Raw genomic sequence first — 23,694 nt, forward strand, 5'->3', positions numbered from 1 at the left:
AAATCCATGCTGACTTTGTCTGATGATACAACTATTTTCCAAATGTTGTTTTATGAAATCCTTTATAATGGACTCTAGCAACTTCCTTACTCCTGATACTAGGCTCACTGCTCAAATTACTGCTGATGTGGGTATGCTGGCATTGGACTGGCGTAAACACAGTAAAAAGTCTGACAACACCAGGTTTTAGTCCAACCGATTTATTTGATAATAGACTCACAAGCTTTCGAGGTTTCCCTCTTCGTCAGGTGTCTGAGGCCAGAACTCTCCATTCACCTGACGAAGAGGGAAACCTCGAAAGCTTGTGAGTCTATTATCAAATAAATCGGTTGGACTAAAACCTGGTGTTGTCAGACTTTTTACTACAAATTACTGCTCCCAGTCATGAGTGCTGTAGTTTCCATCCCTTTTAGTCTGCACATGCAGAACACAACAAAGAGCAAGTGCTCAAAGAATGATGAGGGTGAGAAGGGCTCTTAGCAGGAGGTGACATCTGCCCAGAGTCTTCAGGAAGACAGTCTTCTACCCTAAGTGAGGAGCGTTGTGTGCAATGCCTCAGCTGAGGAGGTTATTTTGGAAATGTGGCAGGGAAACCTACAACCTCAGAACAGAGTGAAGGCAACATTGCCAATAGCTGTAAAGGTTATCAGAACCATGAACCTCTAGGGGGGCACTGGATGGCATGACTTGCATGCAGCATGGGAGGTTGGTGTGTGAATGAAAAGATTTGAAAGACAAGGACTAATATTAAGCAAAACAACTGGATGAAGTCCCAGAGAACTGAAGTGGGCCTTGATGTTCAGCAGCCCCTGTGACCACCACCAATCTGTATCCAAAGACAGTGCACCTGGCTCCAGCACACAACCATTGTCCCATCCCCACTCAGAAATGAATATCATGCTTTTTAAAGCATATTTTCCTGAAGCTGGTGGACCAAGTTGGAAATTTTTCCAATTCCTAACAAAAAATCCAGCAGAGAGACAGAAAACTCAAAATGTCGAAAATTTAAAAGTGACTGTAGATTTTGGCAAGGCAGAGTAAAATATGCCTTCAACAACTTGAATGCATTTTGTGATGCAGAATTGCTCTGTTTCAGGAAATGATCATGAAATTATTTGTGAATTCCAACATAGTTCAGTTTCAACAGATTATAAACCTGGCCTATTGAGTTATCCCAATCTAAACACATTTGTGTATATAAACAATCAATTTTCATTAGAAGAGGCAAGGAATCAGCCTCTGAGGTTTGACTGCTCATTTTTCATTCATTGGTAAAAAAGCAAAATATTTCATGAAGATGGGGTTTTAGAGTAATACATTCTCAAAGAATAGTCCCTGGATGGTGTTGTAATATTAAAGCAATTGAACTCTATATTAGAGTTGGAATAAACTGCCTTGCTAATATAGTTGTCAACATTTTAGGTTAACAAACAACTATTTTGGTATCCAATTTCATACTCTATATCTCCCTTACCTAAAACATAGCAGATGAGTTTCAGGTACGTGGATATTTTGGTTGTAATTTTCAAAAAGAATTACACAATTACAAAAGAAGAGAAATACAGTTCAGATGACACAACATATCAAAAATAAAACAACAATCAGGCAGCAGCATTCGCAACTGAGCTTGTATAATTTAGCAAATAATGCACAACTATACAAGCAAATAAGGTTACAGTCACAACAAATTTCAACAAACAAAACTTTGTAAGCAGGATCAATACACACAACACTGTGGTAAGGATCAAAATGTAACAAAGAAGTAACTTCAAGCTTACATGTTTAAATATGCATGTAGGCTTAAATTTGATTTTATGACTACACCACTGTACATCTTTGTGACTTGGAAAGTGTACAACACTAAATTAGATTGTTTACATCATTTTCAAAATACATTTTTCAAAATTCAATGCAATATTAAAGGATATTTTAACTTCAGTTTGTCATTATAAAAATCAAACTATATTCACATGTTAGGCGCATGAGCCGACTGCACCAAAAAAAAGTTTCAGGAAGTGTCACTCTGGTTTGTCATCCCATTAACCAAAAGCTTTTTGGATTTGTAGATAATCAGTCAAGATAATTATTCCTTTCTGATTCATAACATAGAAACTTTACATGGAATCTTCCCCATTCCCCCCGTGGCGTGTTTTTGGGCAGCGGAGGCAGCTCGCCATTGATTGGCGGCGAGATCTCTGGTCCCACTGATGTTAATGACATTTTGTGTTGTTTGTCGGTCACGCCACCAGGGAACCCACCGTGAGGGTCGGCATTGGTGAGACTGTAAGATCACGCTGTTGGGAAGGACCAGAAAATCCTGCACAGTTTCTGATCAAAGGGAAGAACCTGATTTTTGAATCTATCTCAGCTCTACTATTAAGAACAGCCAATGAGCCCACAGTTGAAGCATGGCAGTTCTGCATAGTTTTATATTGAGATAGAAAGACACATGGAAGCATGCACATGCAAGCACACACACACACACACTCACACACACCTTTACAATTTGCACGTTTTGCAATTTGCTTGTGCTTTGTTCAAGTCAGAAGCTGAAAATATTGCACCATTTTATAATTAATGTTTAGGATTCATCTAGCTTCCAACTAAATAGTCATTCGTCATTATATATCGATTGGAAGGAGAAAGGTATTACAAAATATTGGAAGAACAACAACTGGAATTGTTGTCCCTCAAAACTTTGATTATTAACAATTAATTACTTTCCCACAGAACAATTAGCAAGGTAAAGTGTTTCAAACTGATACTTTCTGCATCTTGACTAATTTAAAAATACAGAATATTCTACAATGAGCGTGCAAAAATGTTCCCCTTTTGAAAGAAGTATCTCTGTATACCTCAGCAATGATAAAATTGGCTTTCATATCCCTGAATAAACAGGCACCTCAAGTTTCTAATGCTGATTGCTACTCATTTATTTGTGCTGGATGTGTGCATATCAAAAAAGAACAAGCAAAGGTGGCCCCACATATCAGCTTGCCTGTTGACACTTACCAGCTCTTTTACAAGGATTACAAATGAAAATTATTTACAATGATGGAGATGTAGCTTCTGTTCACTAAACTTTACTATGGCAAAGCATATTTTTATAATTTCAGTAAGCAAAGTTAAGAGGCAAAATTATAGAAAAGAAAGTTACTTCAAAGTTCCAGAATCCCTTTTTATGGTCACTGATCACACCTGCATCTACCAAAATATAACAACATAACAATGAAGGTAATGGCCCTCAATGCTTCTTTATGTACAAATGGTACAACAATTTCAAATGCAATGAAATGTGCTGTTAAATGTAGTTATCTATAAGCTGTCTGTATAGCTATCAGCTTTACATTTACAGCATCCTGTTATCAGCCCTATCATTCAAATGCATTAAATAGTGTGAAGTTTTTTTTAACCCAATCCAATTCAATCAAATCAAGTCCAATTCAGAGTCTCAACAAGTGAAGCATTCCCGATCCAAGTTGACAAAACAGGGCTCTCACCTCCTTTCTAGGGCTTGATCTACATGATTCAAGCTGATTGGAGTAAGCATTGCACCTCCTCCAAGGCTTGATCTCATTTGCCAAGATGCTGCTTTAAAAAAAATGATGTGAAGTTGCATTATTTTCTTGATAAATACAAACTAAACACATCCATGGAAAGCCATGTCTTGTCCATTTCAGTCTAATTAACTTTTTAAGAATGTGATCATTGTTAATTATTGTCAATCAATCCCTTCAATAATGAAAATTAAGTATGGAGTATCACTTCTTCAGATTTCCACTGTTGAGATTCTAAAAGGGCAAACTGTAATTTTTATGTTTTTCTTTTCCTTTTGTTTCTTTACTCTCTCAATCCAATTTTCTTTCCTTCTGTTTTTGTACCTGATTTGACACTGAATTCACCAACTCTAATTTGCATTTCCTTCTTAGTTCCTTTGTTGTTTCTCTCACTGTGCTATTATCAGCTTGCACTCAGAGAAAAAAATTAAAACCTAAATGTGCAGGAGCAAATCTAATACATGGCATATGCCATGAAATTTCAAATTATTGCCCACTATCTATTTTGACATTAGTGGCAGAATGCTAAGTTTCACTGAACAGTGAGAGGGTGACAGAAATGGGTGTTCGTGTGATATGTTTTTCAGAGGCATGAATGAGGTAAATGATTAAATGAACAAATTGCCTTGCTTGGATCAAAGCTAATATCTATTGCTTTACATAATTTTTTTTAATATTTGATTTTGTTCTTATTCTATTCAGATTATGGATATGCACACTCATTGCTAATGAATGAATCAAGAAAACAAATCCAAGTGAGAATATGATAGATTTGCAAGTTAGAATCAATTTGTAGCATCCTCACTGCTTTTTTCTTGGAATAGTTCCAACAATTATATCTGGTTTGTCAATGCCACCTTTATGTCATTTTATAGAAACTAAATATTGTAGTTGTGCAAAACAAGAGTCTGCATCGTCTATACATAGTCATGGGAAAATTATTTCCTGTCTCCCCTACCCATCCCTGATAACAAGTTTTCATACAGCAAACAGGCTAACCTGCTTGTGACTTCCCATATTGCAGTTACATTCAGTGCAAGCAGTATACGCTACAGCAACATGACTCAATAAGTAATGTTTCATATGTACTCTTAGTTCAATCATCCAATGACAATCACACCAGGAACTATATATAGGGAAAAGTATTTTACTGTCATATTAATCAGATAGATTTTTCAGGCACTTTTTACTAATATTTTCAATGGTAATACGGAGAAATAGAGCAGGTAAAATTGGTAAACTTCACTACCTTTTGTCACCGAGGTAACAGCTTTCTAAACTAAACATTGATTTTGTTTTAAAGTGCATTTTAAACTTTAGGTACATGTTTAACATCTTCACCTTAGAATAAAGTCCATAGTACACAATTATGCAGCTCTTTGTGGTCAGCTAGTCTCATTTCTTCAATATTTTCTTTCAATGTGTGCATCAGTAACAAGGCTGCGATGTTTCTGTGTGCCACCAAAGGATTGCCCTGGCCTGGACCTTGAGCCAGAAACACCATTCGACATGACCTAAAAGAAAATTTTGACAGGAATGTTGCTTTATTAATAACATAATTTGTACAATTCACATGCACGAATGTGTTGGATGATAATGTAATACAATATAATATCAGTAGGTGGGTGAAGGTCAGATATTGTAGATTGGGAGGAAGCATTTTGTTTTTCTGCTGGCTGGCAAATGGGCTCTGCTATCCATCTTGCCCTCTATTCACTGCTTCCTGCCATCATTGTTACTGTAGTTAAAAGCAGGTCTAACCCCATTAATATTTGGCTTGATATCTGGGTAACATTCAATGAAAACATCTCATACTAACTCGTCAGATTCACAAATAATGTATTGGTGACATTTCAGAGTATTGGGTACCACATCATCATCAAAGGTAATTAGTACAGCAAAAGGCAGTTGGAAGAAATGACTTCGAGCAGAAGAGAATGCACTACTTACAAAAGGAGATGAAATCCGTGAAAGGCCATTAGATGGACTTTTCTGAACAGTTTCTTGGATATCTAAGTGAGGTTGAAGAAGAAAAGCAGTTTTTTAACTTTCCATAAATATTGCAGTGTGAATTTTCTGTAGGAAACCAAGCTTTCCTCGCTATCTAAACTATTATTTTGTGACTATAATGGGTTTGAATTTTCAGGTGTGGTTTCCTGAATGCGATAACTTTAGTAGAAGATTTCTCATCCCCCCACCAAGCCCTTGAGAAACAACATAAAAATTGAATGCATGGATCCTTCCTAATGACACATGCAAAGCATTATGTGTAGTAATCCTAACATATCAAGACAGGCCCATGTCCTGTTCTATGTTGGGTTGATTATTCTCAGGCAGAGTAGAAATTGTAGCAGGCAGTTTATCTTCACTGTTTTTGGGTTGGAAAAAGAACAGCAATTTGCTGTTCAAAAATGGACATTGAGTGAGACTGAGGATGGTTTTAATAAATCTCTTGGCTGAATAACTTGGTAACTTATACTTTCAGTTGGCAATTCCAGCTGCCTTCAGAAGAGGAGGGTAAAAATAAGAGTATATTTCAGTTCCTGTGTGAGTAATCTGTATTATTTGTGCACAATTCATTGGAAATAACATTCTTTAGATATATATAGTGAGTAAGTTTATTACTGTCAGTTGTTTGATTGCATCTCTTTTATTTAGTTCTTAACAGGAATGTAGGATAGCCCAATATTCTTCCTGTTTCCAGTATTTTGCCTCAATCAATTTGCTAAGGAGAACACCTGATCAATGTGGGTAAAATATCTAAAGTGTTCCCTCTAAGCAATTTTTCCTTCTTTTGATAACCCAATTAATTTACACACGAGAAGTCACGAGAGGAAATCCCAGCCAACACTATAATTCAAGTTTAGGATTGTTGATGGGAAATGCAATAAAAAAGTTGCATATGGTCCATTAGAGAAAGATAATTGGTTAGATATAGCCTAAGGTACACAACTCCATGTGGTAGGGCAAGGAGGCAAGTGTCCATGAACTACACAACTGGTGCCGGGATTGAACCCAGGCTGTTGGAATCATTCTGTATATCACATGTTCACCATTTAGCCAACTGAATTAACCCAACCTACAGCAAACAGAATCTAGGACCAAAATAACACTACTGTTTCTCATTAAAAGCAGGATGATTTTTTTTCCTGTTAAATGTAGAGTAGCAGATAGTTATAGAACAAAAGTTGGCATTTTTTCCAGCAAAATGCAGTGAGCAGAGGATAGTTACATACAAATTATGTAAGTAAAATCAATCCCAGTCACTTAGAGTTAGAAACATGATCTCCAGTGTAATGACAGGGAAACTATATTATAATGATCTCTAATCTGTCTAGGTCTAGTGGTGTCACAGCCAGGGGAACTAGGCAAGTGTGTTAAACTTGCAGAAAGGTCACGGTACCTCAGATTCCACTTACAATATTTGCATCACTCATTTAGATGAACAATGTACTACATTTACATCCATGATATAGCATAACATGGTCCTTTGAACTAAAACTATCAAAGTAAAGCCAAAACGTTTGTGAACTTTAACTCAAAGGTTTAATCCACTTGGGTCAGAATTCCTTACATTGGATTGGGAAAGTTTTAGTTCAAGAGTTCCTAGATTAAGCGACTTACAGCGCAATCTTTGATTGAGACGGTCTAATGACTGAAGAAGCTTTTGTTCTTCAAATGACAGTGCACTGAGGCCTAATCGTTGTACTTTGTTTTGAAGAAAACCATATCGCTGAGTCTCTATTGCTTCCATAGCATCCAAGATGTCACTGTCTACAGCAGATGTTTCTACCAGGTTTTCTGCTAGCATAAATTGTTCAGTGCTTTCTGAAACTGTTGAGGAAATAAGCAGAGAAAAACAGTTAATCTTATTCAGCTTTTAAAATTTCAATTTTAATGCTATTAATATATAAACTGAAAGTTAGAACTCCTCGTAGAAAATGAGGAACAAATAAAAGTTTATATCAGTTTAAAATGGGACTTTATACTCTTTATATTAAACAAAACTCACCACATTATTAAGATTGACAGCTTTGGTTTTAAACTAATAAAGTTTAACAACACAACCCTTCCCCATTGTGAAATTAGGTTTTATTCTGACAGTACCATTTAAAGACCCAAGTAAATTTAGGACACAATTAACAGTCACTTGGATATATACAGATGAATTAAGAAAAGCCAGCATGGATGTGTTAAGGTCAACTTGGGTTTAACAAATTTGATTTGAGTTTTTTTTTGATGAAATAACAGAGATGGTTGATGAGGGTAATGCAGTTGATGTGTTTGTTGTACATGGAATTCCAAAAGGCATTTGATAAAGTGCCACTCAACTGGCAAACTTGTAAGTGAACTGATAGTTCATGGAATAAAAGAGGCAGTAGCAACATGGGTATGGAATTGGCTGAGTAATAGGAAACAGAATTTTGGCGAACAGTTGTTTTTCAGACCAGAGGAAGTTTTACATTTGGGTTCCCCAGGGATTGAAAGGACCCCAGCTCTTTTTGATGTATATTAATGATTTAGATTTTTGCCATTCTAGGCAGCCTCTCCGTTGTAGGAAATGGATGCAATCTCTAAGTCCCGTTGTTGAGCACGGCATTTCCTATCACTGAGACAGCTGGACATTTAAATTATCAACTGCCTCCACTGAGCGGGATTTTTGAACCCTAGCTCTGGGAATCCCGGATGGACAAAGCAGACCAGTTGAGAGGAGGCCTGATCTTTTTAAACACAAATTAACTCAAAATGTCAGGTTCTCCAGGAAGTAACAAAGGATACAAGGTGGGTTGATGTGGATGGGGTAAGGGCAATGGGAGGTAGGAGGGGGATATGTTGTAGCATAGTGGGTATGTGGGGGATGGGTAAGGGGCATAAGGGTAGGGGAGGCCATGAGAATGGATGGAGGAATGGGTTGGCATAGGTTAAACCGTGACTTGCCTGGGTTTGCAAAACCTCACTTACTGTACTGTCTGGAGACAATACACATCTCTGTAACCTGTGATCAGTGCTCCTTCCACTCACATTGTCAGCCACTTCAGGTCTTGAACAGCAGGGTAGGTGTAAGGATTCGCATTCTAATCAGTAATCTTTAAACTGTCTGTGCTTTATATGCTCTGTCTGAGGCCAGAACTCTCCAATCACCTGACAAAGAGGGAGACCTCGAAAGCTTGTGAGTCTATTATCAAATAAATTGGTTGGACTAAAACCTGGTGTTGTCAGACTTTTTACGCCAGTCCAACACCGGCATACCCACATCTTGGCATAGGTTGGCATGGATAGCACACTGTGATTTTGTGTACGATATGGATTGGCATGATGGGGCTGAGGGAGTGTGCATGGGGTGGGAGGACGGCAGTGGAAGGAGTAAAGACTAGGTTTTCATTTGTTTAATCACTTTTTAAACTTTAAACACAGAGTCAGAGTCTCCTAGCCCACCTCTGCACCCATTCCACAATCACCTGTCCTGATTTCTATTTCTGCCTTCACACCCACCCAACCAAAAGTCCGACTTGTGGGCAGCCATTCTTAATGACTGGGTTTGCTGAGCTGGGAAATCTCGAAGCCAACCCAGGGACAAAAACTTGAGCCTTAGACTTTGGTGTACAGGGTAACATTTGAAAATCTGCAGATGACACAAAACTTGCAAGTATTGTGAACTGTGAGGATAGAGATAAACTTCAAGAGGGCATGGATAGACAGGTGGAATAGTCAGACACAAGGCAGACGCAGTTTATTACAAAGAAGTAAGTGTTACTTTCAGTAGGAAGAATGAGGAGTGGCAATTGAAGTAAAGTGTACATTTCCAAAGTGGTGCAGGAGCAGAGGCACCTGCAGTTATATGTACACAAATCGCTGAAGGTGACAAAGCAGGTTGAGAAGTGGTTAAAAAAGCTTATTCAAGGAGGTATAGAGTACGAAAGCAAGGAGATTATGGTGAAATGTTATAAAGCACTGCTTCAGCCTCAACTGGGATCTTGGCCTGGATTTTCATTCTCAAGGCAGATAGTGGGAATCTGGAAAATTCCTGGTTTGACCCACCCACCTTTGGAGAAAGTGTCCATAAAGGCAGGAACTTCAATGCTGGAGGGAGTGGTGGGGTGAGGGGTGGTGGCAGTTGAAAAGACCCACCTCATTGCTGTGGGGCTTTGTCACAGCTAAAATTAAAATACAGAGGCCCTCCGTCCCTTATCACTAACCTATCACCAAATACTCTCCATGCCTCATCATTCCATGTCACACCCCTGCCCACACCCGATGGTATCTGATGCCCCCATGCCAAGTTCTGTCTTTTCAACTATCGTTCCCCATGACCTCTCATGTCATCATGCCAAGTTCTGCCTTCCCCTTGACCTCTCATGCCCTAATCTGCACTTCCACCCACTCCATGGCCCCCATGTCCCCTTTGTCAACCTATTCTCTTCCATCCACCCATGCCCCCTATGCCAATCTATGGCATTTCTGTGCCCATTATCCCATTATACATAATTTGGACTAATGACACTGTGGTGATAGTCGGATGTGCGTTCATTACTTTCTCATATGAAGAAAAGAAAGTTATTTCTTACAAGCAAAAAGTGTCCATCATTCAGATTCTTTGAAGTATGAATAATCAAAACCACAAACCTTTGAAACCATTTAATTTGCATAAAAACACTGTGAAATTGACCTTAGAGATAAAAACCTGAACTCTCCATGAAACAATGTTTTCTCTGGGGGCTTAGCTGTTTCAGTAGGATTTAATGGACATCTGGGGGCACTCCCAAAAAAATCTAAGTGCTGAATTCTCATAAAAACTTGAGTAATTCCTGCTGGCTTTTTAGCAGGATTTTCAAAATGAATCTCTCACACTGAGAACTGCAGAGTATCTTAGAGAGATTCACATTGAAAATCTGTGAGATGGGCACATTCCCGCTGGAGACGCTGGCAACATTGCATTGAGTGGGCCACTGCATGTGTGCTGATCTGTCAAAGTGGAGTTTGGCACATGCACTGTAGCCCCACGTTACGGGTCTCTAGATCACTGGCCAGCTCGAATGCTGGCCAGTACTGCAACCCCATGCTCTGCTTTTGCTGACCCTCCCCTGACCCCTCCCTCTTCATCTTCTTTAATACATTAACAAATCCTTTCAGCAGCCGATCACCATTGTGGATTTGGGGTCCCACTACAGGGTGGCCAATGGCTGCAGCTGAGGCAAAGTAGACAGAGAAGCACCCAAAGCCTGCCTGGGGTACTGTCCCAGTATCTGTCTTGTTCTTGATGTTTCAGGAGGCCCAGAGGTCAACTGGAAAATTAATTGGTGTTCAATGATCCTTAATTGGCCATTTGCCACTTGCAGCCCTTACCCTGCCACTTTTGATGGGATTGTAAAGGTAAACCAGCATGCTGGCCTGTGACTTGAATTTGTGCCCACCTTCCTCTGTGCTCAATTTCACCGGGGGCTCAAAATCCTTCCCTTTGTTTTAAATTTGTGGCAACAATCCTGCTGTAAAATAAAAGTACTGGCCTTGAAATTGCAGACTGAGTTGCACTGTTGTGTCTTTCAATGGTCTAGAGAGGATTTTACACTAAACTTTGTGTGTAGCTAATTTCTGATTTAATTCCGAATTAGACCAGCTGTAACTTTAAAATTATGCCCCCATTGGCCTGATTCCCTCACAAGAGGAAATGTTTTCTCTGTTGCTACTCTATGGTGTCTCGTTATCAATTTGAAGTTCTTGACTATACTATTCCTTAACTTTCTAGACTGAGCACAATACAAACCAAGTTTGTGCAACCTTTCCTCACAATTTACCTCTTCATGTCCTAGTATAATGTGCAGTGCACTCTACTTAAAATCCAAATTTCTTTCTTGACATTTGGTGCCCAAAACTCAATGCAATACTCCAGGTAACATCTATCCAAGTCTCAGCATAACTTATTTTTTATTTATTTTTGCATTCTAACACCTTTGAAATAAATTACGACATGGGCACATGGATACCTAAATCCTTTCATTCCTCCATAATTCCTAATTTCTCACCATTCATGAAATAGTCCACTTTGTCTTTCATGGATCCAACTGGCTGGTTTCATCCTTCCTTACATTGAATTCCATCTGCCACAGTTTTGCCCACTGACTTAGTCTATTGACGTCCCTTTGTAATTTCCTACTCCTACAATTTACTCAGCTTCCTAATTTTGTGCCATCTGGATATACAGGTCTCAGTTCCTTCAACCAACTTATGAATATATATATTAGTGAAAAACTGAGGCTCCCATGCTGACACTGACAACTATTTGACTGCACTTCCTCATATCCTGTTGACTGTAAGGAGACTATTTTCCAGTTTTTTCCATCACTATCACATCTGTTCTGATGACGTCACCTTCTATATCAGTGACTCCAATATAGCCATTTCCTCAACCAAGGATTCTCCTTCACCACGGTGGATTGACCCCTTGATTGTGTTTGTCCAAGTTCCTGCACTTCTGCTCTCAGCATTCCCTTCCCTCCCTCTCTCCCAGAATTACAATAAGCATTCCTCTAACCTTGTCTCCACATTCATGGCCATTTCTGCCACCTCCACAAAATTCATCTTCCCCCTCCCCTTTCAGTAACTGAAAGGGCCATTCTTGCCCTGATCCTCAGTCACCCCGAATTACCCCTTTACTTTCTATAAGATTACCTTGTGCAATTGAAGGTGATGATACACCTGTCCTTTTACTTCTTCCTTCCCTTTGTCCAGGACCCCAAACACTCCTTCCAGTTAAAACAGTGACTTACTTGTACTCCTTTCAAGTTGGCATACTCTATTCATCGTTCATGGTACAGTCCTCTTGATACTGGGGAAGCCAAGTGCAGTTTGGATGATCATTTTGTAGAATACTTCCAATAATTCTGCAAGCATGATCCTGAGCTTGTCATTTTAATTCTCATCCCTAGTCCCACTTTCTGTCCTCAGCCTTCAACACTGTTCCAATGAAACTCAAAATAAGCTTGGGCAACAGCATCTTTTCTTTCAATTCGGCACTTTGTAGACTTTCAAAATCATCTCTGAGTTCAATAATTTCAGATCATGTCCTTTTTTGGACACTAGCTGTTGTAATATTCCTACTATATCCATATACATCTTCTCTAGAAATATATTTCTTTACTTGTCTGATTAATACCCCTTTTTAACTTGTACCATCTTTCCTTCATCAATTATTCTCTCCTGCCTTCCAGCCTATTGCACACCGTTCCTTTTGTTCTTTCCTGCACCTCTCACCTCCACCTACCTTTGCACTTGCTTAAAATCTGTTACATTTATATTTATTTCCAATTCTAATGAAAGGTCATTGACTTTTGAAATGTTACTTTGATTTCTCTGTCCACAAAAGCTGCCTCACCTGCAGAGTATTTCTAACATTTTCTGTACTTATCTGTTGCTCTCTTTAACCCTATTCTCTGTCTTCACCTCACTTATCAACCCTTACCACAACTGCAATGCAATCCACTTTTATTTTTGCTAATAATCTGTTGGGCATAACCTTATCAAAAGTCATCTGAAGTTCATAGACTCAAAGTCCACTGGTGTTTCTTTATCCACCATGTCAGTGTTCTCCTCAACAATCTCAATAAATTAGTCAGAAGTGACCTACCTGTCACAAGTAAAAGCACTGATCAAGAAATAACTAAAACATGCACAAAAACCTAAAAAAAATGAAGATAAAACATTAATGCCCTAATTAAAGCAATATTGCATTGAACTATCAGAAGTCTTAGCAATTTAGATTTATTTTTTGGAGTGAAAAAGGGACATTCAATACCGTTCTGCAAAGTAAAACTAGCTTTTAATTGGTCTAATAAACCAATGTATAGACAATACCAGTCACTATTTCTTTTACACCTAATGATTATCTCTGTACTTGTCAGCATTCAGAATATGTTATCAGTGAAAGAGTGTATATGTTCAAAGCAGTCTGCACTTAATAAGCCAACATCTGTTATTTTTCATAAAGTATAAACTGCACCTTTTTCAGTGTTTTGAACAGCATTTATTGTTTGGACTGGATCAAAGGCACTTGGAAGTGGACTAATCTCGATGTTCTGAAAAACAAAAAATAATTTACAACCTCTGAGTTATGATAACCACTATAGTTACGATAATTTTACAAAATTACCATGCAATTTTGGTCTGTATAATTCCCTTTCTTAGTGATAGGTTAACAAAGTAATTAATTTGGAAGAAATTTTGGGGAAGATTTCTAATATTTGCACTATTTCTAATGCAAATGATCATACGTTCAATACAAATTCTATTTTACTTGGTATTTTGATGGAGGCAAATTTGCATTATTGTTGCATGGTGAAGGGATCATTTCAAATACATTTCTGACATAGTTCTACACTGCATAGCTAAAGTTATAAAAGCAAAATATATTACCACATATATAGTAGGAAATTTAAAGTAATAATAAACGAAACCAAATTTTTTTTGGTTCAGGGACCCAGAAATCCACATTCATTTATAGACCATGTATGTATCCCAGGCTGTAAGTTCTGAATTTAATTTCTCTGCATTGCAATTCATCTACATTTCCTTTATGATGTGGTAATGATATAGGTTCTATTTCCAGATCACATCTCAATTTTTCACCATTATCCTCCAGCATCTTGTCCTCTTTCCAGCACCTCACACTGTTCCAAATCACTCACCTTTGTTATAATACCCTTATTTTCTACTGCTCTCCAAGTCCCAGCTTGAGTTTCACCCAAGAATATCCTTCCTTGTTTCCTCTATAGCCTCTACCGTTAGTGAATCTTATCGTCTGTAATTTCCATTTCCTTTCATCTCTGAATTTATCATTCCTTCATTACTCCCTAAATATTTCCCTCCATAATAATTTATAGATATGCCCTTGACACTCATTTCCTGTGGCCTCTCTACTCATGTGAAAGTTTTATTCTCTCTAATCCCAGTCATTCTCCTGACATAGCACCCAAGAGCCATAAACTTTAGCAGATCTGGTCCACAAATAGCTTAGCCATCTATCAGCAGCTATGGTTAGATGTCAAGTTTTATCTATGTCAATCCTCTACCAAAGCTCAGCTTTGGTAGAGCATTGACATTGAGGATTAATTCATTACATTTCCACAAGAAAATCCAATCTTTACTTTTATTTATCTGAAATTTAGATATTCATGCTTAATTAATCTTTCTGATAAGCAAAGGTCCTTTCAATTAATGAACTGCCCATCCTTATTTTGGGAACCTTCTCCCCAGTGTTTTGAATTCCTTTATTTCCATCATTACCAATTTTTATTAACTTTTTGTTTGCTGCTGCTTTTCTTTATTCTGTTAAGGCAGTATTAAATTCATTAATTTTAGGGGATGGTGGCATACTAATGATGTTACCAGATGAATATTCACAGCCTGGACTAATGCTCTGGAGACACGAGTTCAAATGCCACAAGGCAGATGTAGGAATTTAATTTCAAAAGATTAATCAATCTGGAATAAAATGCTCATCTCCTTAATTATGATCATAAAGTAACCAGATTGTGTAAAAATCCTTCTCATTCATGAATGTCCTGCAGGACAGGAAATCCTCCATCCTTATTCGGTCTGTCTGACGTGTAACTCCAGAAAAACACTTCATGTGACTCTTCACTCCATTCAGATATAAAAATATGATAGAAAATTTGACATACAATAAAATTGGACAGACCATATAGTCTCGCCCAAGCAGACACCAGAAACACAAAGGACAAACCCTGCCCTGGTGATCCTACAAACACCAACTCGCCAATATCTGTGTAATCATACCATGAATCATATAATGGGAACACATAGAAGCATGTAAAGATGGCATTCAACCCATTGGGCCTGATTTTACCATTGGTGTGAGGCGAGTAGTGTGACCCGTGCCCGCTTCCGCGCTGCTTCCCTCTTTACTAAGGCTCGAAAATGGCTGCAATTGGGACCGTGCCCGAACCAGGGGCAATGGCCATTTAAATGCATTTGCATGCATTTAAATTGATTTAAGGGGCTGCATGCCCAGCCTTACCAGCACTTCCCCCTTTGCCACTATGTTCACCCATTCAGATTCAGTGCAAAACAGACATGCTCTACAAAAGTCCGATTCAGGCACTCCAGTTCGTGAGGAGGTAAGTGCCGAGATCAGTGGAGGGGCAGGGGAAAGGGGGATCCGCTGCCACTCTGCTTGTGATCATTGAGGGGGACAATGTCGGGGGGTCTGTTGCCACTCTGCCTGTGATCAGTGAGGGGGAAGGAAGGTTCTGCTGCCACTCTGCCTGAGATCAGTGAGAGGGAAGGGGGGGGTCCACTGCCACTCTGCCCAAGATCAGTGGAGGGGGGCCCACGATCAGTCTGGGAGATGGAAGGGGTGGGAGGGATAAAGGGGTCAGTAATGTGTGAGGTTTGAACAATGTCTGTGGGGGCCAGGAGGAGGTATTAGCTGGCCCGGGAGCGATGTGGCAGGGGAGCACATTCTATCTTTTTTTTCTGTGCACGTGCATTTGGAGGTGCTGATTGGAGCCGCAGGAATTCAGGTGCATTAAGCCCCGCCAACAGGCTTGTACAACACCATTTGGAATTGCTGATATTTTTTCAGGCAGAGTGCATATTGGGGCACCTGAGAACTAGCCTAAAAATTGGATCTGAAACACTCCCAGTCTCAAGTCTGCACAGCACTTAGAATTAAAATGGTAAAATAGGGCAAGAGATGTTCAGTTAATTCCATCTTTCTTTTCCTCACAGACTTGCAAATCTCTCTTTTCATATAATTATCCAGCAACCCTCTGAAAACCATGATTGAATCTGCCTCCACCACATGATCAGCCACTGCATTCTAGATTCTACTCATTCACTGCATAAAAGGTTTTTCTTAATTTTGTCTCTGGTTCTTCTGCCCATCACTTCAAATTGGCCCTTGGTTTGGACAATTCTGCCTCTGGGAACATTGTACTGTGCCTCTACTTACAAAGCCAAAGATTCTCTATGCCTTCTTAAGCATCTCAAACTATCCTGCCACCTTCAAGATTTGTGCATATATATCTACAGATCTCACTGTTCCTGCAACCTTTTGGAGTTTTATATCCTATTTTATACTCCTTTTCTCATTGTTCCAACCAAAATGTATCACTTCATAGTTCTCTGTAATAGATTTCATCTGCCACATGCCCACCCATTCCACCAGCCTGTGTTCCCCTAAAGTCCATCATTATCCTCTTCACAATTCCAAATACTTCCAAGTTTTGTGCTATCCGCAGTTGAGATTGTGCCTAGCTCCCACAAGTTTGGGTCATTAAAATAGATCAAGAAAAGCACTGGTCCCAAAACTAACTCTTGGTCTACATTCCTCCAGTTTGAAAAGCATCACTGTTTCCTGTCATTTAGCCAACAACCTATCTATCCTGCTTCTGTCCTTTTCCTTCTATGGGTTTCAACTCTGTCTATAAGCCTGTTATGTTGCATCTTATAAGAAGATAAGAAAACGCAGAAGTCTATTCAGCTCACTAAGATCATGGGGCAGAATAATTCCAAGGATTCGTAATCCTTTGAGTGAACAAATCTCATCTCAGTTCTAAGACAAAGATCCTGCACGTTATTCTCCAGCCATGAGAAGGTGCCCTTTACATGACACCTGTAGACAACACAACTTTTGGAACTCCCAGTAATGGCTGTAATGGATAGATGGCAGTATCTATCCTTCTGACTATACCATCCCCAAAAGCTTGATCAAACATCTTTTAGAAGTCTATGTTTCCTGTATTGATCACATACCCTCATCTACCTTCTATGTTATTTCATCAAAAAACACAATCCATATAGTGTCCAAGTGACTGTTAATTTTGGTCCAGGTTGTTGGTGATTAAAAGGCTAGAAACAAGGTTAAACTGACTGGTCTGTAGTTGCTGGATTTATCCTTACAGCCTTTTTGGAACAAAGGTGTAACATTTGCAATTCTCCAGTCCTCTGTCCAAGAAGGGTTGGAAAGTCATAGCCATTGCTTCTACAGTATCCACTCTGACTTCCCTCAAAAGCCTGGGATGCATCTGGTCCTGGTGACTGACAAAATTTAAATTCAGCCAGCCTTTCTAATTTTTCCTCTTCTCAATGTTTAACCCACTCAATTTCTCAACTATCTCCTCTTTCGCTGTGATTAGGCAGCAGCTTCTTTCTTGGAAAAGAAGGATATAAAGAAATAATTAGAACCTCAGCCATGCTCTCAGTCTCCAGATGTAAATCTCATTTGGTCCCTAATCAGCCATAGTCCTCCTTTTATCACCTTTCTATTACTTATATGGCTATAGAAAAGACTTTTGGATTCTCTTTTATGTTAGCTGCAATCTCCTTCATGCCTTTCTTTGCTGCTCCTATTTCTTTACTCGTTCTCTTCTGAACTTTCCATATTCAATCTGATTCTCACTTGTATTATCAATCTGCCATATGCACCTTTTTTATGCTTCATCTCACTCTTCATCTTTTTTGCCATCCAGGGATCTCTAGCTTTGTTTGTCCTACCTTTCCCCTCGTGGGAAAATAATTCAACTATTTGTTCTCTTTAAAAACGACCCATTATTCAGTTATGGTTTTGCCTGCCAAACTCTGATCCCATTTTACCTGAGCCAGATCCATTCTTGCCCTTCGGTCCTCCCTCAAGCAATTGCATGCACTCTTGATTGTTCCTCGTGCTTTTCCATAGCTAACCCAAATCTAATGATACTATGAACACTGCACCCTAATGTTACTTGGCTAACATTTAGCCATTCCCTCATCCCATAGAGCCAGATCCAGCATACTGATGTAGAAAATTGTCCTAAACACCTTTAGAGACTGTTCTACTCTTCTCATTATTGTGTAACAATTTGGGCCTATATTAGGACAATTAAAAAGTCTCCCTATTATAACTGCTTGATAGTTTTTGCACACCTCTGAAATTTCCTTGCAAATATGTCCCTCTATAACTTTCCCAATAATTTTTTTTTAGTTTTCTATTTTATCTTTTATTTTATTTTGCAACTACTACACATAAGGCATGGTACCACAACAGATCAATGTACATAATCTTCTCATGACCAGCATCCGAGATGCCTTTAAACTGATGGTCTTAGAATAAGATATATAATCAGAAGCGTTGAGTCCATTTGCAATGTAAGACTCAACAAAGCCTGATCAGAACTACATCTTCAGCAATCGTTCACCTGAACCTCTTGCCTCATCTTTTGTCTTTTATACTTCAGCCTGCGCATAAGCTGCTTCCACCACTTAACTCTCATGTTGACAAGGATCAATTGATAGTGTAAGTATGTAGTTATTTTGTTTTTATTCCAATTCAATCCAATCAAGTCCAATTCAGAGTCTCGACAAGTTGAGACATTCCCGATCCAAGCTGACAAGACAGGGCTCTCACCTCCTGTCTTGGGCTTGATCTACATGATCCAAGTTGATTGGAGCAGGTATTGCTCCTCCTCCAAGGCTTGATCTCATTTGCATCTTAGTCAAAAGACTGAGATGCCGCTTTGAAAAATTGCTTGAAATGAAGCTGAAATGTAACCTAATGACTTCAACCAAGCACAGCATGTCGATACTACACTTAATCTTAGCCAAAAGGCCGAGAAGCGACGAACATGAAATTCTCAACCACGTGGATGCACTGCAGCTGCCACTCAAACCCAGAAATTCTGAGTTTGAGCTGCTCCAGCTGATGGCACTTATTGCATTTTGTGGCTGTCCAGGTCATGTGATCTATCCTGGAGTTCCTAAATTGAACAGGATGTAGTATATTAGACTATCAACTGACTTAACAGAAATAAATTTAAAGACTCAACAGCTGGATACTAATCAGCTGCTATCATTATGGCAACATCAATTTATTTTGTATGTATTTAATAGAAATGTATTCAATTCTAGTTATCTTTATATTGCAGTTTTAAATTACCAAAAAATTTAGAACCCTTCCATCGTCACAATGTCATGTTATTTAATTTAAACTTCATCCCCTATTTTTGATCAATTCATGGAACATTGATTGTAATTATGTGATAAATTAACAATTTGGTTTTAGTTTTTATACTAATAAATCGATCTAGTCTAAATTTATAATTGACTGATTTAACTTAAATTAAAATACAAGCTTACCAATATACTTGCCCCAATTGACTCCTGAAACTGTAACATCACGTCACGATTTTGTTATTTTGTTCCTCCTGTTCAATTTAGATTTATAGTAGTGTTGCTCTGATTTGGAGCCTCTCCTTTTGTCTGATTATTCAACAATTATTCAAGTTATATTAATTAGTTTAGCTGGTTAAATTATTAATTTGATACAGTATAGTTTACTGGTCCAAGTTTAAACCACTACACTAGTTTAGACAAAGGATTTAATACTTACTAGTGAATCATCCACCTGCTGTCCTGTGAAATCACTTTTTTTTTACATATACGCTTGTAAGAAATGCCTTGTGACTATATAAATTCAGGAATTAATTGGATATTTTAGAAATAGGTCTGTCTCTTTATCCTCAATGAAAACAATTCTTCAGCAGTCTGCTAGACCTTCCAGAATAGTTTTTGCTTTCATCAGGAAGCCAATTATCTGATTAAGGACATAACATATAAACTAGCCTTTGTGTAATCATTGGTAGACTTGATATAGCGGAATTCAAGCCCACTTACTAAGTAACTGTCAGGGTGAAAGTAACCAGACGTCTTTCCAAGATGTAACCCAAAGGGTAACCTGATTGGATCAGAGGTTGGAGTGAAAGGGGCATTTTTGAGAATCTATCCTTTGATAAATGGACAATTGAATGGGAAGATGTCATTGAATTATGGACTGGCATGAGATACCCACCTACCCCAAGAAATAACATTTGTAAATGAATAGCCAAAATGGAAAATTTGAGGGTTGCTAGTTTCAGCTCAACATTTTAAATCAGCCTAAATCATAGAATCATAGAATCCTACAGTGCAGGAGGAGGCCATTCAGCCAATCAAGTCTGCACGGCCATATTCCCACCCAGGCCCTATCCCCATAACCCCATGCATTTACCTTAGCTAGTCCCCTGATACTAAAGGACAATTTAGCATGGCCAATCAACCTAACTCACACATCTTTGGACTGTGGTAGGAAACCAGAGCACCTGGACGAAAGCCACACAGACACAAGGAGAATGTGCAAACTCCACACAGACAGTGACCCAAGCTCAGAATCAAACCCAGGTCCCTGGCGCTGTGACGCAGCAGTGCTAACACTGTGCCACTGTGCCGTCCCAGATGCACAACAAGTTGTTACAGTAGATAGCAAAGGCCAATCAAAGATATGGAAACCTTTTCACCTGTCACAGATCATGTGTCTGCTACATCTATCCAATGTTTTAGACTCGAATTGTCATTTCTCAATAAAACACTTTTAACCTTTAAACTGAACTGCTTTCACTCCTCAACTCTTTTGAATAATTTGTTACCCTGATTAAATCTTATACCTGCAACTGCCGGTCCTGTTGATCAAGTTCGCACTGTTTCCCACTCTCTGTTTTGTGCTCCACCATTGCTGCTGGCGCCTCCAGTCAGGTCAGCGCTCTTTGGGTATGTTCTGGCTTTTTGTCATCAGCAAACTTGGATATGTTACTCTTGGTTTCTTCGTCTAAGTCATTAATATAAATTATAATTTAATCTGAGGCCCCACCACTGATTTTTGTGGCTCTCCACTAGTTAAAACCTGCCAAATTGAAAATGTACTATTAATCCTACTTGCTGCCCATTAACCAATCTTTCATCTAGGTTACTTTATTACACACAAATCTGTGAGCCCTTAACTTGCGTAATAACCTTTTGTGTTGCACCTTATTGCTTGGCTTTTGGAAATCCAAATATCTTACAGCCCTTTTATCTATCTGACAAGTTACAGCCCCAAAAGGCTCTAATACATTTGATTTCCTTCTAATACAAACTATGTTGACTCTGTCTTAACATATAATGATTTTCTAAGTACATTGTTAAAACTTCCTTAATAATAAATTCTAACATTTTTCCAATGACTGACATCAGACTAAATACCCTGTAGGTCCCTGTTTTCTTGTTCCCTCCTTTCTATGAATAGTGCTATTACATTTATGAACTTTTCAATCTGCTGGAATATTTAAGGAATTTTGGAAAATCATGACCAGAATAATCTGTGTAGCTAACCTTTTTGAAACCCTAGAAGGTTTGATTTGTTGGCTTTGAATCCAATACTTTTTCTCTGTTAATATTAATCCTATTTTATGTTCGTCACCATTAATAACCTGTTGGTTATCCTCTACGCTTGGTAGGTAAATTGTTTTCTACTGTGAAAACAGACACAAAGGATGGGATTTTTCCAGAAATTGGCAAAGGCCAACGATGGGTGGGAAAGGTGGCACTGAAGCTGCCAATGGCAATGGTGACTTCCTCCACTGTATACTGCAGCACTTTGAAAAACAATGTTTAAGAATTGAGTCCCACGATGTACTGTTGGTGGCACCTCTGACTTGCCCACTTCACCAACAACTTAGAAGCGTGAGGTTTAAGCACCAATTTTAAAGGTCATCCCAGTGCACAGTGAACAAACCAGTTAACCCTGGGCAAGCTTTGTGTCTTGCACTCATCAGGACAATTCACAAGAATTCTGAATGCCAAAGGAACAATAATTTATACTGAAGAGAAAGTGCTGATTGGGTAACAAGTGGACTCTGATTGGTAGAGATGTTGTCATGGACAATGTATCAATTAGCTGATGTCAGTTAACTTCTAAGCTTTGATAAAATTCAAATCAGGCAAGTTGACTCTGATTTGACAAGTTCTGAGTATGAACCAGAGAACAGATGTTGTCTACTTTGTTTAGTTGAAATAAGCGCAACATGTGTACATGTTCTTCTGTCTGCAAAGGACAGGGCCCTGTGTTTTAAAATATGTAGTCTCAACCACATGTAAGTTAACCACTCTGCAAGCTCAACTGATAATCTTACATTGGTTGTCAATGTAATTCTTAGCACAATCAGAATTGTTTAGCAAACAGTCATCACATCACAGGTGTCTTAATAACTATTGTTTCTTAATTCTGATATCAATCATTACATAGGTGGGGAATATTCAAAGAAGACAGAGTGAGAACAGTTTGAGGCAATAACAGCCATTTTCCTGTACACAGGTTTGGGGTGGCCAAATTTCAAAATAAATTGTCACCTTTAGTGCCTTCACGTTAATTGTGGCCAGGGTCACAGCTCATATTGTTAGAATGATTTCAAAAAAGAAAATGCTTGATAAATTCAGCAGATCTGGCAGCATTTGTGGAGAGAGAAACAGTACGAATGGGCCCGATTTTATCATTTTAATTCTAAGTGCTGAATCTGGGCATGATTCAGATCCGACTTGTAAAACTGCCCTCAGGCACCCCCATACGTACTCAGCCTGAAAAAAAAAAGTGAGGCTGAATTGCGCTATGGGTGGGGCTTATCGCACCCAAAATGCTGCTGGTCCCTTTGATCGGGGCATTCAACTGCACATGTGCAGTAAAAAAAAATTGCAAAATGCTCCCCTGCCACATGTATGCACCCCAGGAGTGATGGCCTCCACAATCCCCCTTATCCACCCACAATCCCCGCTACCCAGACTGATTGCAGCCCACTGCCCCACTCCCCCTCCACCGATTGCCTGCAGTGTGGTAGCAGATCCCCCCATTTCCCCTCCCACGCATACCCCACACCCTGCCTCCTCACCAGAGATCCATCTAGCCCACCTCCTCATCCCAAACCCTCCATCCCACCAGAGAATAATCTGGTCTCCCTCCTCCTCCCCCTCATCACAGAATGATCGGGCCTCCGTCCTTCCCCCCACCACCAGAGATACATCTGATCCGCCTGCCCCCTCCTCCACCCTCCCACCAAAGAACAATCTGGCTTTCCTTCCCCCCTGCCAACCCCCCACCACCAGGGAATGATCTGACCCACCTCCCTCCTCCTCCCCCCAAGCAGAGAATGATGTGGCCCACATCTCTCCTCGTTCCCACTCCCCCCTCCCCCTCCCCCACCGTTCCCCACCACTGATCTGAGTCAGAGAGCCGCCAGAAGCTCTGAACTTACCTCTTCAGAAGCTGGAACGCCAAAACAGACCTTTGCTGACCATGTCTGTT

General features: G+C 39.3%; 1 protein-coding gene across 4 annotated transcripts in view; it reads right to left on the reverse strand.

The window, feature by feature from the left end:
• Positions 1–371: 371 nt before the first annotated feature.
• The window catches only part of cep126 (centrosomal protein 126), a 112,628-nt gene continuing 89,305 nt past the window's right edge, over positions 372–23,694 (reverse strand). For 3 of the 4 annotated variants that reach the window (XM_080196939.1, XM_080196938.1, XM_080196941.1), the window contains 4 exons: positions 13,552–13,627; positions 7,182–7,391; positions 5,508–5,569; positions 372–5,071 (listed from right to left, as the gene is read on the reverse strand). In XM_080196939.1, the coding sequence (XP_080053065.1) occupies positions 4,961–5,071; positions 5,508–5,569; positions 7,182–7,391; positions 13,552–13,627 (459 nt within the window). In that variant the 3' untranslated portion in view covers positions 372–4,960. Of the gene's footprint in view, positions 5,072–5,507; positions 5,570–7,181; positions 7,392–13,551; positions 13,628–21,085; positions 21,190–23,694 lie in introns of those variants that run through there. The other variant, XM_080196942.1, reaches the window with a different exon arrangement.

Source organism: Carcharhinus amblyrhynchos, chromosome 10, assembly GCF_965287045.1.
Source record: "Carcharhinus amblyrhynchos chromosome 10, sCarAmb.v2.hapA, whole genome shotgun sequence".
NCBI lineage: Eukaryota > Metazoa > Chordata > Chondrichthyes > Carcharhiniformes > Carcharhinidae > Carcharhinus > Carcharhinus amblyrhynchos.